The 17639-nt window shown below is 36.6% G+C and overlaps 1 protein-coding gene across 3 annotated transcripts in view; it reads right to left on the reverse strand.

Moving 5' to 3' along the window:
• The window catches only part of TTC21B (tetratricopeptide repeat domain 21B), a 62743-nt gene that overhangs the window by 26797 nt on the left and 18307 nt on the right, over positions 1–17639 (reverse strand). For all 3 annotated transcript variants that reach the window (XR_012133417.1, XM_073241595.1, XM_073241594.1), the window contains exons 11-19: positions 17275–17475; positions 13648–13777; positions 10530–10687; positions 8814–9038; positions 6736–6974; positions 5268–5340; positions 4647–4757; positions 3936–4074; positions 901–1007 (exon numbers count right to left, since the gene is read on the reverse strand). Coding sequence is in view for 2 of the 3 variants with exons in the window: in XM_073241595.1 (XP_073097696.1) it covers positions 901–1007; positions 3936–4074; positions 4647–4757; positions 5268–5340; positions 6736–6974; positions 8814–9038; positions 10530–10687; positions 13648–13777; positions 17275–17475 (1383 nt within the window). In the remaining variant the exon portion in view is untranslated. The remainder of the gene's footprint in view (positions 1–900; positions 1008–3935; positions 4075–4646; positions 4758–5267; positions 5341–6735; positions 6975–8813; positions 9039–10529; positions 10688–13647; positions 13778–17274; positions 17476–17639) is intronic.

Consider the following 17639-nt stretch of genomic DNA (forward strand, 5'->3'; position numbering starts at 1 on the left):
CATTTAATGGTTCTGTAACATCTAAGTTAATGGACAGTGACCACACTGGATGGGTGAGGACTTAATAATATGGTAACTGCTGAAACACTGTGTTGTATATTTGAAATATAAGATTGTCTATCAATGACACTTCAAAAAGAAAAAACAGAACCTTGACATCCCAATGGTTTTAATATTGAATTGCCCAAACAGTAATGGCCCTAGTCTTAGAGACCAATCTGTCTCATGAACATAAATGCACAAATCTTGAACAAAATATTAGCAAACACCTTTAAATTCCAGAAATGTGTTTTTTAAAAAAATCACGAAAAAGTGGCATTTATTTCAGGAATATAAGGGTGGGTTAACATTTGAAAATCAATCCATTTAATATGCCATATTAACAGGAAAAAAAACAGGAAAGTCACATGACCATAACACATAACAACACAGAGTGGAGTAGATAAAATTTAATTACTTATAAAAAAAATTGTTAGCAAACTAGAAATGGAAAGACATCAAGAAACATCATTCACTTAGGAATATATTTAAGGAAATGTGTGTAAAATCTCTACACAGAAACCACAAAATATTAAGAGAAATTAAAGAATATACAAATAACTGGAAGAAGACAAAAGTGAGTTCAAATCCTGCCTATGACACTAGTCATGTGAATTCACACAGCTATTAAACTGAGCTTCCTCAGGTGTAAAATAGGATTAAATATATAAACCCTAATTGGTATAATAATTAGCAATTATATGTTTAAAGAGTACAACCTATTGGACTTAACAGTTTTTCTATTTTGACTTAATTTCCTGTGACAGCTGGGCAGAAAGAGACTGTCTTCCTCTTATCTGTGCATATTCAATTCTGCGTCCATCCCACATCCGGGAACTACTCTCAGACAAAGGTGTTTACCTGTTGTAACGAATTGATTGCATCACCAGGTCTTTCCATTTTACTATAAACTTTTGCTAGAAGAACTTGAGAACGTCCATCCTCCATGAGAGCTGACAGTTCATTTACTATTAAAGAAGAAAATATGTTGGGGAAAATAATCATTTTAAATAAATGATTAGATTTTTCTACAAGTTTTAAAACTAGTCTTTGAGAGAGAATGATTTTGAACAGTACTGAATAAAGTCAAAAATTTTTCAGTCAGTTAATTGAAGAATGGCCAAATTAAAAAGAAGATTTAGGATAAAAACTAGCTGGAATAAAATGTAAAGAACTGGATAACAACTGAGGGTTTTTCTTAGGCATATATAAGAGGGAACAATGTAACAACACAAATGATTTCAATTTCCATTCTTAAGGGGATAAACATTTCTGTCTGTTGAAGTTGTTAAAGAGCCAGACAGAGTACTTGCCACATGCTACTATGCTAACTGCTATTTTTTAAATACTAGGTACTTGATAAGCAATACAGTACAGTCATTAAAAATACTGACTTTGATATTCAACCTGCCTGGTTTCAAATCCAGGCTTTATCACTTACTGGCTATTTAACTCTGACCAAGGTACTTATCCATTCTGTGCCTCTCTTTCATCTGTAAAATAGGGGAAATAACAGTATCTATCTTACAGGGCTGTTGAAAAGTTTAAAAAGTTATTAAATAAGTTATATCTGCAACACAATTAAAATCTAGTACATGGTAACTGCTTTTTAGTTTTTGATATTATCATTTTGTGACCTTCAGTAATAAAGAACCCTAGATAACTAACAAAAACATGTTTCTTCCACTATTTTTTGAGTGTATGGTCCATGCCATGCTCTGTTTGAAGTAATTTATATACATTCTTTCTGCAAAATCTCAACGTGAGAGGCAGGTTTTGTTATTACTCTTTTGCAGGTCAGAGAAGTTGTCAGATGGTACCAAAAACACTTTTTAGCAAATGCACTCAAAATTGGGAGAATTTAAATTCCAACTTCATCAAAGCTAAATTATACTGCGACTTGGAAGTAACAGAAAACTTAGAGGGGGCTTGCCTTATCATGTATCCAAACATATTTTAAAGCTACAATGAACATGTCATTGATAAAAGAAAAGTAACTCAGTGCAGCAAAACAAAGACTCTTAGAAACAAATTTATGTTTATTATATGATAAAAGTAGCCTTTCAATCAATGGCACTGAAGTAAAATTAGCTATTCATTTGGGAAACTATATAGCAAAAATTGCATGTGGATTAGAGGACATGGATTAATGTTCTCCATTATAAAAAATAAAACTACAAAAATTCCACAAAATACAAGGAAATACTTTTTATAATGTTAGGGTTAGGGAAGATTTTTCTGAGTGTGATAGGAAATTTAGAGTTCACAAAAAGAAACGACGTGGCAGGTGTTACATATGTTAATTAAATATTCTACTTGACCAAGGAAATGATAAACAAATTTGATTAAAAAAATAAGGGATGGCTTGGAAGAAAACATCTGCAACATGAATAACAGGTAATAGATTAATGAATCATAAATAAAGGATTAAAGACAAAGGGTATGAATGAAAAATTCCTATAAGAAAACAGGATCCATAGACATAAACGATGCCTAATCTTGTCAGTCATCAAAGAAATACAAATTAGGAAGGCTTTTTTCCTATGACTAATACTACATAATGTTGGTACACTTTTAGCCTAAAGGGGGAACAGTGGGGCAAGATTCAATTCTAGGAAGTATACAGCAATATGTAAACAAGGATTCTTAGTGTTGTTCCCCAGTTTTCTTTGATCTGTCAACAGGGGATTCAACAAATAAATTATATTGACATACAATACCTATGCTAAAAAAAAATGAAGAGCTACATTTGATAACATGGAGAGAAGCTATTAAATGAAAAATGTATACTGCAGACATAAAGGTATAATACAATCCCATTTGGATAGAAAAAAATGTGGTATATAATTATGTGTGGGAGAGACAGAGACAGGGCCAGGGGACTGATGAGGATGCTACACGAGTTAAATGTGGCTTTCTCCCAAGAGAGGGGACAATACTTTCATTCACTTCTGTAATCTTTAAATTCCGAAAATGAGCAAGCACTAGATTTTACTTAAAAAAATAAACATCTTTAAAAAGTAAATTTGTCCAATAAATTTGAAATCAGATCAACTATACTTAAATACACGTATCTTCTTCAAATTTGAAAGAAGGCAATTTGAGAGTATCCAATTAAATTTTAAATGCACATACCCTCTGACTTAGCATCTTGTTCTTCAGAAATATAAACCAGTATATACCAAAGAATGAGATACAAGGATATTCATTGTAATATAGATTATAATATCAAAAGAATGGAACACTAAATGCCCAATAATTGGGACACAGTTAAATAACTTACAGAGTTATAGAATATTACAATGCCATTAGATAAAATGATTTGAATATACTGACATCAAACTATATATAGGACATATTATATGTGAAAAAAATTGCAGAATAGGAAACACATTTTCAAAATGAAAAATCATGCATATAACTCTAATACATTTATATATATGTGTGTATGTGTCTGTGTAAAATACTGTAAAGCACAAAAGTGGTTACCTTCAGGGAGGGAGTTTGAGAACAGGGCCAGTAGAATTCACAGGAGAAACTGCAGACTTATACATCATACTTCTATAGTGTTGAATTTTTTTTTAAAAACTTAAAAAAATGAAGATTGTAAAAATGTTTACTTGTTTACACACAAGATACAGTTGGAATTTAAAGAAAATCTCCTTTCCATCATTTTGGAAAGTAAAGTATCTTTCTATAACACAATTAACTGTTTCATAAATCTGTTATTCAATTTTTCATATATTTTAGTAGAGTGATATTCTGATAATAGAAATACCCAACCTCACATATAAAATACTAAGAGTATAAATAAACACATTTATATGCCATAAAAATAAAACAGAGCACACATATCAGGTATCGTATAGTTTTCAAATCAGAAAAGACTTTCATACCAGGTTCATGAGCTAGAGCATGTTGAAGAACTTTCTCTGCTTTGTCATACCATTTCAATTTTAATAAAAGCTCGGCCAGGTCATAGCAAAGATAATTTTGTTGTCCACTTTTCAGAGCAGCTTCATAAAAAGTAATTGCCTAAGCAAAATCCATTGCAGTTAGGAAAAAAAGACAATGAGAATGGATAGTCAAGCACAGATATTGTATACATTACAGACCTAAAGTATATAAATAATTGGAAATCTCGGAGAAGGCTGGGCATGCCTGCCTATCAGTGAGAGATGCCATTTTTCTTAGAGAACCAAACAGCATGCAAGGCAGCTAGCATTTCTTATGAAAAGTAGTTTAAAAAAGTACTTGGCAAAATTTTGTTTCAGAGGTCAGTGAACTTTACTGAATAGAAAGGACATCTACTATGCTTTGTCATATAGCAAAAGATCTTAACAGTAACTTTATTGTAATTAATTGGTTGTAAGGATTTAGGTGCAAGATGAAGCCAGAAGTAAACTACAAGCTCCAAAGAGTCTTTGCAAAATGCAGTGATGAAGAAGTGGAGACACTGAGAACGTCTTAATACAAATTCCAGATTGTGAACACAAAGCTGGAGTTTACAACCATCAAGATCTAAACAGTGCTTGCTGAAGACTTCTCATAGAACAAGGTTTGAAATTTTGCTCCAACAGATGTATTTCAAACCATAAAGTACTTACCTTTGAATAGTTGTGCGTTTTGACAAGTGCTTTCCCAATTTTGCTTGCCAATGTCCCATCTTTTGGATTCTGATTTAATGCCTGCTCATATGCTACTATGGCTTCTTCAGGCTAATGTTGACAGATACAAAACATAAGCAATAAACATTGACAGATACAAAAAATAAGCAATAAACAAACAGCAAAGCTGGATCCCATTAAAAGGCATCATTTCTAAAATTATGCTCTTTATCTAGAATACGCAGTAAGAGTAACAGAGCACACGTTTAAGTCTAGATACCTTCACATTTTAGATGACAGTCACTAGCATGGGGGTGCGTCATCAGCAAACACCATCCTAGCCAGTATTGCTCTTCATTCTTCTGTCTAAAGGACACGCTGCTTGTTTCTGGTATCATCTATATTTCAAATAATGATAGTACTGAATTGCTGCATCTTAATTTGAAAACAAAACTTGTTTTTCTTATAATGCCTGTGTCCTTTTTATTTTGATTACTGGATAGTTGACTATTAAGTAACATTAATTTTTTTAAAACTTCCTTTTAAAAAGAATGTTACACTAATCACAAAGAAGAGCCTTGCTGTTGTTAAATTTGAGTAGAGTAGCATCGGAAACTTTACCTGCTGAATACTCATGTACGCATCACCAAGGAGGAGGAAAGAGCGAGGGCTGGGCATCCTTTCAGCAATTTCTCTGGAAATCAGATTAACTCTACTTAGTAGATTAAATACACATATCGTCTTCTAAATCAATTCAATAAAAGGCAAATACATTTATTTCAATTCACCAGTAGCTTTCAGAGTACCTTCCACATAGACAAAAAACAAAAAAACCCACCCACACCCACCCTGAGATTGTTTTTGCTAAATAAACAATTTTTTTTTTCATTAAGTCTTTCCATTTTGTAAAATGGAGGTAGCAGAGTACACACAGAGAGTAAACATATGAACTCTGCTTTTTCAGAAATACCTTTTGTTATCTTCAGCTCTGGAATGATGTGGGGGCGAAAGCACCAAAAAGTGTTGTGATGCCAAGTCACAGCTGATTTAATTGGTCCAAAAACTACATCAGGAAGATTATTATTATCCCAATTTTATACATGATACTAAGAGTTTAAGTCCACTAAGTTGTGTCAGATCTGCGTGAAACAAAACCTATGCTTCTAACAACAACATCACAGGGCACCCAAAACAAGTCAACTTTATTTGAAAATATTCTCATATCATTAGAGCTGAAGGTGCTTTTTTTAGGATTTTTGGGAAACATCCTAAAAATCTGATCTAGGACGTCCAGGTCATTCACCTCCATGAGAGGTGCTGCTGTTTCTTTGAATCGCTCAGCACCTGAAGAATGTGAGCAGCTTTCTGAGCTTCAATATTTACATAATACAGATGAACCCATATAACTGAATTCATCAACATTTTACTATGTTTTCACAGATGAAAAGTCATTAATTTTCTCTTACAAGGAATGTGTGCTTGTATGTTTATTTTTTCAGCAAGGGGAGAAAAGTGAGCAATGTCTGTGCGTGTGCGCACGCCTGCACGACTACCTGTGTGCGTGTGCTGTGTATCTTAGTAACTCTTAAGGTGTCAGCAGATGCCATAACTTTTAAAGTTCCTGCTTTTTCACAAGGAAAAATTGTGATTCTTTCTTTGCATGGTGTATAAAAAGCCATGATTTTCTTTGCTATAACTATTATATTATATTGTGTATTAAATGACCATTTTGCCTCCAAATTGTTACATTATACAATTCTCTTAAGCTATTAGAATACATGTAACTGTTGCTCTTTCCTACCCAAACAGGAATATTTAGGGTCTAGAAATAACACCTGCGGAGGGAGAAGAGCTAAGAACCTACAGTATAGCCACAGGTTGGAATAATCATAATTACTATGACTTATGTTTTAGGGAGAGTAACTTGATTAGAATGATTGTGGTCGGGGGTAGCAGGAAGCAAGAACACATTAAGGAAATAATCTCTATAAAATATCTGTAAAGCAGTTAAAAGCAAGGAAAAAAATTTTGGAAATTAATTTTAGGAAGTAAATGTGTCAAAATATAATGGGTTGAAATAACCATTTACCTATAACAAGTAATATACAACATCTTTTCTTTTCTGTGCTTCAGATAGATATCTGCCATTTTCATTTTGGCCTCTATGAAATAAGGCTGTTCAGCTGTGACATTCCGAAGCACGCTTAAAGCCCTGTCAACGTCTCCTTGGGCCAAAGCCAGGTCTGCATCAGCAACAGTGACCCGCAGTTCCTCAGGTGTTCCAGAAAACTCATGGATGGCATCCTGTAAAACCTTGGCGGCCTCATGCTGTAAAGATGAAATTAAAAGAACACTCTTTCAAAATGTTCAACAAATTATACTAGAAACAAAGATTTTCTACTGATACAGAATGAACAGTAAATAGTTATGATATTCATGAAATACTGACAGATTTTTCGGTGAGTACAAAAACATAAAACTAAACTCAGAAAAAATTCAGATGACATTATAAATATCTGTTAGCTAAACATGTTTTTATAACCAGAACAAAAGCAGCTGCTACACAAGAGTCACCGCTACTACAGTTTTAATTAGCATTTACTTTGCACCCAGCATTGTATTCACCCATATAATTCACACAAAATCCTCTCACATAGTTAATTATTATTACCCCTGGCTTGCAGTGAGTAAACTGAAGTTTAGGGAGTTAAGAAGTTAATGAATGATAAAACTGGAATTCAAACTCAAGAAGCCTGGCTCCAAAGCCTAAGTTCTCTGGTACGTTCATTACTGCCCCCGTGGTGGGATCTGGTCCCGTCGGCCCCTGTCCCCAGGGGCTGTTCATTAAGTAGCACATTGCTTTACTCCCTGTGCTGGAACATCAATTTTGTTTTATGTCTGGTAAATGTATTACCTCATATACAAATCTGTACCTCAAAATTCATCTCCACTTCACTGATTATAAGACATTCTGATTTCAGAAAGATTAAAAAGTGGAAAAAAATACTGAATCGTGGAATCAACTGTCTGTACAACTGGTTCTTATTAAATGTATTTTATGCTAATTAATTGGTGAAATAGAAATTCTTTGAGATTTGGCAAGGATCTAGATTAGACAAAGTCTTCTTAGTTTCCACTAAAATATGAAAACAGCTGATTAGCAACGGCTGCTAGCTAGAATACAGATGTCAGTGATGTGAAGCCCCGTTGGCCTTAATTCTCCCAGAACTGCATCCTTCCTTCCTTCCTTTCTATCTAATCTAATCTATCTATCTATCTATCTATCTATCTATCTATCTATCTATCTATCTATCTGTCTATCTCTATCTATCTATCTATCTGTCTGTCTATCTATCTACCTATCTACCTATCTATTTATCTATCTAATCCATCTATCTACCTGTCTACCTGTCTATCTGTCTGTCTGTCTGTCTGTCTGTCTGTCTGTCTGTCTATCTATCTATCTATCTATCTATCTATCTATCTATCTATCTATCTATCTATCTATCTATCTATCTGTCTGTCTGTCTGTCTGTCTATCTATCTATCTATCTATCTATCTATCTATCTATCTATCTATCTGTCTGTCTGTCTGTCTGTCTGTCTGTCTGTCTATCTATCTGTCTGTCTATCTATCTATCTGTCTGTCTGTCTGTCTGTCTATCTATCTATCTATTTTTTAAGTTTACCAAAGCTGTATTCAAGTGGTTCTTTTGTTTTTTTCAACTATTAGAATTTCAGGTTGGTACTTTCATCTTATTCTAGTGTAGTACTCAGGTGTGTGTGTGAATTCTTTTAAGAATCCATAGGTTTATAACTATATTATATGTATTACCTTTCACTGTAGCCTGGATAATTGTATATTACATTATTATATATATTACCTTATATTAATACACTTCTTATTATACCAATATTATACTATTAGCCATATGACATGATATATATTATGCATATAATATCATATTTCATAGTAGCCGATTATGTTTAATTTGAGGGACTTGGCAGAAAGTTCATGATTTAGTGCAAAGTAATGAGAAATAAATTTTCTAAACTTTACCACTCGGTCAAGGGAAGTTGTAGCTTTTCCATTTCCTACTAATATATAAACATACACACCTGAATAACAAAGTTCAGCTCTGAGCCACTGAATTAGACTTGACCTACCTGTTCTCCATTCAGGCGGTGAGCCTCTGCCAGCTCAAGGAAGACTGATACACGATGGCTTGCGCCGCCTTCAGTGTTTCTGTATTTTGATTTTGAGGAAGCTCCAGTTCTCCTCATTCCTGGTAAACTCATTGCCATATGAAGAGTTTTAATTGCTTCTGCTATTTCCCCCATTTTCTTCTGGGACTGAGCTTTTATCAAATGATATAAAGGATATTCTCTCACCTGAAAAAATGATACTCAGAAATACTTCCTTGGAGTACTTACAACATCAACAAATGATTTACAATCCACCAAACATTAAATTAATAGGATCTCTGAGGACACCTGACGAGATTGTATACTTGAGGTCTATTTCTGTTCCCTTACGCTCGTCATTTCCTGTGTTAAATCAGACTGAGGGCCTGTCACTACTTAACATCTCCTGTAGGACAAACAAGTGCTTCCACCATGACAGAAGAGAAAAATGCAAGCAAAGCTTATGAGGTTAGCCAATAAATTCTAAGAAATGATTTGAGTCTTCAGGAAAGGAAATTCTTTCTCAGAATCCTCTGGTTCTGTATAAAGCTATGAGATTTCTAGAAACACAGCCTTTTCCCTTTTCTGTTTTAATTGTAAGATTAGAAATTTCAGGACACTTTAATCACACACTGGTTTTACCCTAGGGTACTACTCCAAAACGGGTGGTAATGAAGCTCCTGTCTCTGTTTGGCTATCAGCAGCATATACAGAAGAAACAGGGGAACAACGTGAACAAGGAAGACGTTGTCAAAGGGAAGGAGATGACCCTGGCTGACGGGATGTGGCAGCCACCTGTTCCTCAACGCTGCGGCTGCAAGCCTCAGTGAGGCATCACGCTGACCTCTGGGCTCTGTTTAAACACGCAGGGTTATGGTCTCAGAGGTTTTGACCCATTGGAGTGGGGCACTGGGATAGGACGCACCACTAGTCTTGGGAACTACTGTCCTAAAAAGCAGACATTATCTTCTGCAGATCTTGCCTAGAACTTCAGTTCTCCATCCACTCACAGGTTCAAGACCCTGCAAGCGAAAGTGAAGTGTAAGGAGCCCTTTTGTGATCCCAGGTAGTCCAGGAAGCACCTGAACCTATGATTTCCCTACTTGTTGAGGGATACAGGGTGCAGCACAGAATATGTAGGATAGGAACCTAGTGTGCTGATCTCCTCAGACCGCACACTGACGCTGAAAATGACTAGCCATTCTTTGATGATGGCTCTAAAGAAGTGACTAAAAACCAAAGCCCAAGAAAGAAACAAGAAGTAAAATACAATCCTTACACACAAAAATCTTTGGCATAATGCTCTATAGCTTAAAATCATTGTTATACACATTGTATAACAAATCAGTATTTAATACACATTGTTGCATTTAATGCTAACATAACTGTCAGGTACTGTTCTGTGAAATTTATAGAAAAGAATACTGAACTGAAGTTCAGCAAGAGGTAAGTGGGAAGATCAGACACGGCACCAGGTCTTTCTCTCCAAGTCCATTTTTTTTTTTTTTTTTGCTTTTTACGCCATGGCTGCCTCCGGGTTTCCTCCGCTTGCTTCGAAGTCCAATCTTTTCCCACTAAATATACATTTATTAGCAAAGTATCATACGCAAAAATAAAAAATAGCTCAATATATGTAAACATAGGCCAAAGGTTCCCAGTGGATGACACGTCTTCTCTATTTCAGTTTGGATCACGTACCTGAAAATTGTAACTCAGACAAAGCTCAAGGGCCTGAGAACACAATTTGAACTTTTCCTGAGACAAATAAACTTGAGCCATCAGGAGATGAGCATCTGCATAAGAAGGGCTGCGTTTTAGGCAGGACTGCAGGTTATGGTAAGCTGCTTCGCTGTCACCTATTAAGAGAGAGACAAAGCATAATTAGAATTCAAACTATGAAGAGATCGAGCTCTGAGAGAAGAGAGTGGGAAGAGCAGTTCGTAGACAGGTCTAGCATCGAAACTTCAAGTCTTTCATTCGTAAGATCAACAGCTAATCTCTCCCTGCGAGGGAGCTTCCTTCTAGTCCTCACGGAAGGACGCGCCCGGGAGTCAGGCCAGCCCTCTGGTCACAGGAGCAAAGCAGGGGAAGTGTCTGAAAGGATCAGAGTCAGTCACCACCTTACTGAGAGGACTATAAATGCCTCTTTATTTATTCTCCTGATCAAGACCACATTTTTTACATACGACTTCATTAAAGCAAGTTATGTAAAACATAGACATTTAAAATAACCAGAATTCTGTAGTGTCATTTACATTAGTAAACAGGATACAGTCTAGTACTAATTTTATTACTGTACATAAAATAACAGAAAAGGGATAAGATATATAATTATATTCTATTCAGTTACTCTCCTTAACCTTAACCCATAACATCAATTGTCAAAACAAGGCTTACAGACATTCAGTTCCCAAAGGCTCAACCTACTGATAGCAGAATCTGTTTATACAGAAAACAGTTTTCTTAGACACAGAGGATGTGTGGACAAACTGCTGGCTGAGGCAGCACAATAACATACTAAACAGGGTACCTAAATTTGTCAATTAACCACTAAGCATAATAAATAGCATTGGATTCTTTTTTATCATGATGCAGCCTAACATTCAGAAATGAGCAGGGTGAAAAGGAGACGGGAAGGTTAATAAATCTATGTGCCAATTAACCACCCCTGTTTTCTCAGGAAGGAGGAGGATTAAGGCAGTAACTTGAAGATGGAGATTAATGCTCAGGGGGAAAGTACATAGAAGAGGAGGAGGGTTTAAAAATAAGAGGCTGACAAATCTGAGCAATGTGTGAACAACTGAGATCAGAATCCTTTCTGTTTCTTTTAAGGGTGAGGGGGAAAAGTCTGGGGTCATCATTCAGAATGTCATTAAGTATTTAAAAATGCGAAGTGGGTCCTCACTGTTGGGAAAAAATGGACCATATAGACAAAGATCACATCAGCATAGTATTTTTATCCAAGAGCAGCCCAATTTCCCGTGAGGGAAAAATGAAAGACATTTCTGTTGTGCATCTGTCTGTCTGTCGGGGTCTTGTAAAATAAGAATTTGGCTCACCTTCCTCCCAGGTTCCTGGGAAGGAGTCTCAAAGTCTTGGAATTCCCCAAGTGGGAGGAGTATCTTTGTTATTTTATTTGAGGTTGGCCTTGATTATTTACGCTAATGAGAAGACTCATGATGGGCCCGTAGATAGTTTATGCTGATGATACGACTCAGGCAGGGAACTGGCTGTGCCAGAAAGACCAACCCTGTGAGGCAGGGGTGCTGAGCCCTGTGACCATGCCTGAGCTCAGGGCAGGGGGCCTGGAGACCTGAGCGCAGTGATTTGGCCAGTACTTAATCCATCCCCAGACAAGGAAACTGTAATAAAAACATGGACACTGAAACTAGAGGGAGCGTCCCTGGCTGCTAATGCTCCCCGTGTACTGCGCCGCCTGGGTGTGTTGGAAAGGTGATGGGTCCTGACTTCAAAGAGGAGGACAACGGCAACTTCACACGTGGGGCACTCCCAGACCTTGTCCTTTGCATCTCTCCTTTTTTTCGCTGGTTTGGATTACTATCCCTTTGCTATATAATGAAACTCTAATCCCAAGTATAATGGTTTCTGAGCTATGAGTCACTGTAGTGAATTCAAAGCTGAGGGTGGTAGGAACCCCCAAAGTTGTAGCCAGCTAGTCAGAAGTGCAGGTGGCCCTGAACATGTGTCTGGTGTCTGATGTGAGGGCAGTCTGATGGAGGACTATGTCCTCAGCCTGTAAACTTTGGTCCAACCCCAGGAAGTCAGTGTCAGAAGTCACTGCAACTGGCAATTTGGTAAGAATACTGCTCTTTAGACATGTGTTGACACTATTTCAAATAATTTCAGGCTGCCCTTTTTAAAAATGGGGGCCAGTCACAAGACATTTATTTCTACAGATTTTGGCCATTAAGTATTGCCATGTTGAGATGATTTATATCAATTTTCAAAATAAACAACACGTTTAATAAATTAATCCCAGAACTCAGTCCCTGTTTCATTGCTAGCAGTGATATCATTCCAATTGGGAGGAAAGGACAAATATCACGTGTCCCAATAATAGAACTTAATCACAACAAGGTATTACAGAGTCATTTCCTCCATGAACAGCACTTTAGAGATAAAAACTTTTGAAATCATCCTGTTTTTCTTTTTAACATTTAAAACTGAGGTCCAATAAAATAAAGTCAATCTACTCTCTCCATTATGTATAAAAAATAACTTTATGAGAAAACCTTTAAGTTGGTTTCTACCCCTTAGGATTTCATGAACTTAATTCACTTTGTGTAACATTCAGCAGGCACCCTAAGATGGTCCAATTTTATGTATATAGTTTGTGTGTACATCAAGAACCTAAGGTCATGCACCTGGGTTATCTTGTTTAGCTACACATAATCAATCACAATAACTAAACAAGAATTAACTGACACATTTCATAAAGGTCTGATACCTGGTAAACACTGCATTTGGTTATGTCGGTGAGTCCACAACTATTGCTTGAGACTGTAAATTCTTTTTGCTACCTAAGTACCACGTGATGGACTTTTTTTTTAAGTGGTATGACTGTGTTTTCCCAGTAATTCACTTGACTACAGAAGTTTATAGTAATTTTTTCAGAGTTAAATAGCAAAGCAAGATAGAAAATTTTATTTTGGATTAAACTGACTTACTGGTGCATGTATAAAATGTATTTTACGTGACTACTCTCCATACATGTGGAGTGCTTAGTTTTATTTACACTTGCTTATATCAACATCAGTATAAAAAGGTTATTTTATGTCTTTAAGGCATATCCCACCTGATAAATACTTGACTTTTGCTATCAGAAAGACAGCTTGCAGAAGACCTGGCACAGTTCTTACTATGGTCTCCAGGACCGAGGTACAACGTCTGAGAAGTGGAGGAGGAGGTTGCCCGGGACTTGCAGGCTGAACAAAACAAATCAGCAGGTCATTTTAGAAATTTACTTTAGTAGACAGCTAAAAATAAACACCTATTAAATTTTAGTGTAACTACCAAAATAATGTCTTTTTCTAAAAATTCTCTATTCTATTTTTTTGCACAATATCTTTGCTATGACTTGACTAATACTAATTTATCTCCCTGGGAACTAGGAACACACCAAGTAAACAATGGCTTTTATTCAGCAAAGTAGGTATAAAATTATGACACAGTTCCTCATTTGATAACGTATGAAACAAGCAATGTGTCCACAAACTGTCAAGGAAACACACGTGTTCAAAGGGAAGGTAGCTGAGAGCGTGTGTTGCTGGGACTGACAGGCAAGGCAATGTGCTTTCTGATTCTAGACCTGCCTTGTGATCCATCCAGTCCAAGAACCTGCATTATCTCTAGAGTATCGTGAGGTCTGTTTTTAGGGAAACCCCATTTTTTACTTTCTTAGTAGACATCAAAAGGTAGAAGACGCTCAGGTACAGTACACCTAATTTCTCATACCTTCACATTCCCACTTCCCTGCCGGGAATGTTGGGGGCTCTCAAAGGTTTTTTTTCCTTCTCTTTTTATTAATAGTGAATATGATAACCAAAGCAATACTACAACATCTATTGATTCTCTTAACAGCTTTTATCCAACCAACCTTTACCCAACAGTGAGCCACCCACAACTTAGATATGTGCTATCAGAATTTAAATATCCAATGTTCGCTCCCCCTCCTGTGCCCTATTAATGCTGTTTCCTTTATCTGAAGGATCATCTTCTCCACCCCCAAGCCTACACACCACATATACACACTCCCAACGGAGCTATGGCCTCTGACAATCACTCTACAATGAGACGTGGTTACGGACCAGGAAGTGCCACATCTCTTCACTGTTGAGCCCCCAAAAATATGTGCTCAAAAGAGTTTTTGGAATATGGCCACTGGCTGGTATGTAAAAGTCTTCTAACTTCTTTAAGTGTCTACAGCACTTACAATCTATGCAATGGAATTCAGCATTCTATAACATCTCACACAGTTCTGTACCATTTCATATATTCTTTTGTTTTCTTTCATAGGGTTAAGGGTCTTATATGTGTCTTAGAGATCAGAATTTTATACTTCTTCACACAGTAATGGATACAGAGTAAATTCTTGAAAAATACTTATTTTTTCAATGTAACTGAAAATAATGGAAGTATAGGTGACAGAGTGAGGTTCTGATAAGGTTCTTTGCTACCTAAGAATACATTATTGAGAACAAACACTGTATTTACTATATACACTTTCAAAGTGAATCACCGCAAAAAAACAAGCTATGTGGACCATCTCTAAGATAACATGTTTGATTTAAAATAAAAGCTATGTATGTATAAAAGGGCCAAAAAAGGAGGAAACAGAGCAAGAGAGACAAGTCTGCCTTTCTGATACTTCCCCGTGAAACCCACACTATAAATGCTGATTAGGTTCTACCAGGTTGATAAAGGTTCTATTACAGGAAAATTGGACGTTCGTGGCAGAGGAACTCAACTACCACTTAACACATTCCTTGCTCCACCTACCGTCTGTTCTCAGCACAGCTGCCAGGGAAATACTTTTAAAATGCTGAGCTGTATCTTGCTGGAACCCCTCTGGTGGCTCCCACTGGACTCAGAAATGAAGCCCAGGGAGTCGGGACAGTCAGAGGCCCCACCTGGTCTGGGCGCCTGTGCTGTGGTGTCGTCCCCAGCACGCCCCTTCTCCTCACGGCAGCCCAGTCCCGTAAGCTTCCTTGGGTCTCCTTGGGCCACCGCATGACCGCTCCCTTTGCGTGAAGCCATCTATACCGTATTCACACATGACCGCTTGACATTTTTGTTCAAACTTTGCCATCTTAATGAGGCCTACCTAGACCACCTTGCCTAAAATTACCACTCCTCCACATTATTCTGTTACCTTCTTCTGTGAATTTCTAATAAATCATTTACTTGATTATATTACTTGTCTCCATTCACTAGAATATATGCTTCCAGAGGGCAGGGGTTGTAGTTTGTTTTTCCACACTGCTGTTTCCCCAGCTCGAAGCAGCGTGTGGGGTGCTCAGAAGCACTTGTTGAATGAATTCTGAACACTCCATGAACACTGAAAAAATGCATTCCAATTTCTGAGCAGCTAACATATCATAACTGGGGAGATTAAGATCAATTACAGATGGGATCCCAGAGGGGTTAGTTAAACATAAATAGATTATGCAAGTCTGGAAAAGGTTCTTTGGGTCAATAAAAAGGAGCATGGGTTCCCTAAATAGAAGTCATAATCCTCACTTCCTTGTTAACAGTCACTGAAGGTCGAGATCAGGGCGAATGCTGAGAACTGTCGCTTTTAGTGATGAAGTATTTGATGCTGGCCTGTTACTCTGTCCCTGGGTTGAACTGTGAGTGCAGTAAAATAAAGTTCAGTCATCTACATCTTACTATCTGTAATAAAAGAGTGCTAATGGATCCACATCAATTTAGAAAGAACTCTCTGGTAGCGCAACAGATAGGTGTGTCTTCACTTCTACTCCGAGTTAGATAAGGCATATATAACAGGTAATAATAAAGATCCATAGAAGAAAGATGACAGTAAGAATCCAAAAGGACATGACAACCTGAATTGTAGGATGAATCTGAGGAGAGAAAATTTCACAGGGATGGATGTAGAGAGTCCCACATATGGGTCCAAATTTACAGTGAAAAATAAATCTAAGTTATTAACTATAGTTAACTGTTAGTTCAAGAGGCATTGACAAGTAACGTGATTCACGAAAGGAAAGCTGGACAGACATCAGGAACTAGAAAAGAGGAGGATCTACTCTCTCCTGCAGGCCAAGTCCATACGAACAGCCGGCTTAACGAAATGCACTGACAAACTAAGGACTCACCGCCAGGGTTCTCAAGCTATGCCAAATAATGAATAGATGGTTGAAAACCTGCAATTGTTCAGGGGAACATGCAGAATAATTTCCAAAATCTGAAGGTCTTACAAATGAGGAATGATCCTTGATTTGACTAAATAACTGGACTTGCTCCACGTCATTCCAGAAGGCAGAAGGACCACTAAGTGGGGGAATTTTTTAACACAAAGTAGATCCTGACCTAAGATAGGAAATACAGACTAATAATCAAACAATGAACTGCATGTTTTTAATGCAACGGCCCTTAAGGAGGATGCGATAGAGTAGATTCAAAAAATGGTGGCTATCTGAATTAAATGATTTCTTATGGTTCTTCTTAACTGGAGATTTTAAGATTTTATGAATTGCAAGTGAATATGTGAAAGCCAATACGTTTATTAGTTGATAGCAGTCATTACTAGAAATATTCTGATTTAAAAGCTATTCCAACTAATATAGATACAAATACTACCACTTTAAGATGTTGATAGAACACGTGAAAGAAAATCGTATTAGCACTTTTTATAAATTATGTAAATGATTCTTCGAAAATAAGTCCCAGAATTATTTACCTGTATTGGACAGAAATTCAGATATTCTGTAATAATTTCTAACAAGAAATCAGGGTTTAACTTCTCAAAATATTCTATACCAAGTGGCAAATCTTCCACGTGTGCAAAATGAGTGTCCAGGACATCATTTAACAAGTTAATAACTTCTTCTTGTCGTTTATTTTTCTTCATAGCGAGAACTGCATGTAAATAGGTTAGTTCCTGGAAAATAAGTAGTTTTAGTTAATTATTCCATTCAGTTATAAAGTCATTTATTCCTACTTAGATTTCAAATGTGTATGAAGTGCCATTTATGAGCAACATTTGTTCAAGCTGAAGTATTGGCTTGGATGGGCTTTTAAAATCTTACAGAAGAATATTGGAAA

This window comes from Manis javanica, chromosome 7 (assembly GCF_040802235.1).
Source record: "Manis javanica isolate MJ-LG chromosome 7, MJ_LKY, whole genome shotgun sequence".
NCBI classification, from domain to species: Eukaryota; Metazoa; Chordata; class Mammalia; order Pholidota; family Manidae; genus Manis; species Manis javanica.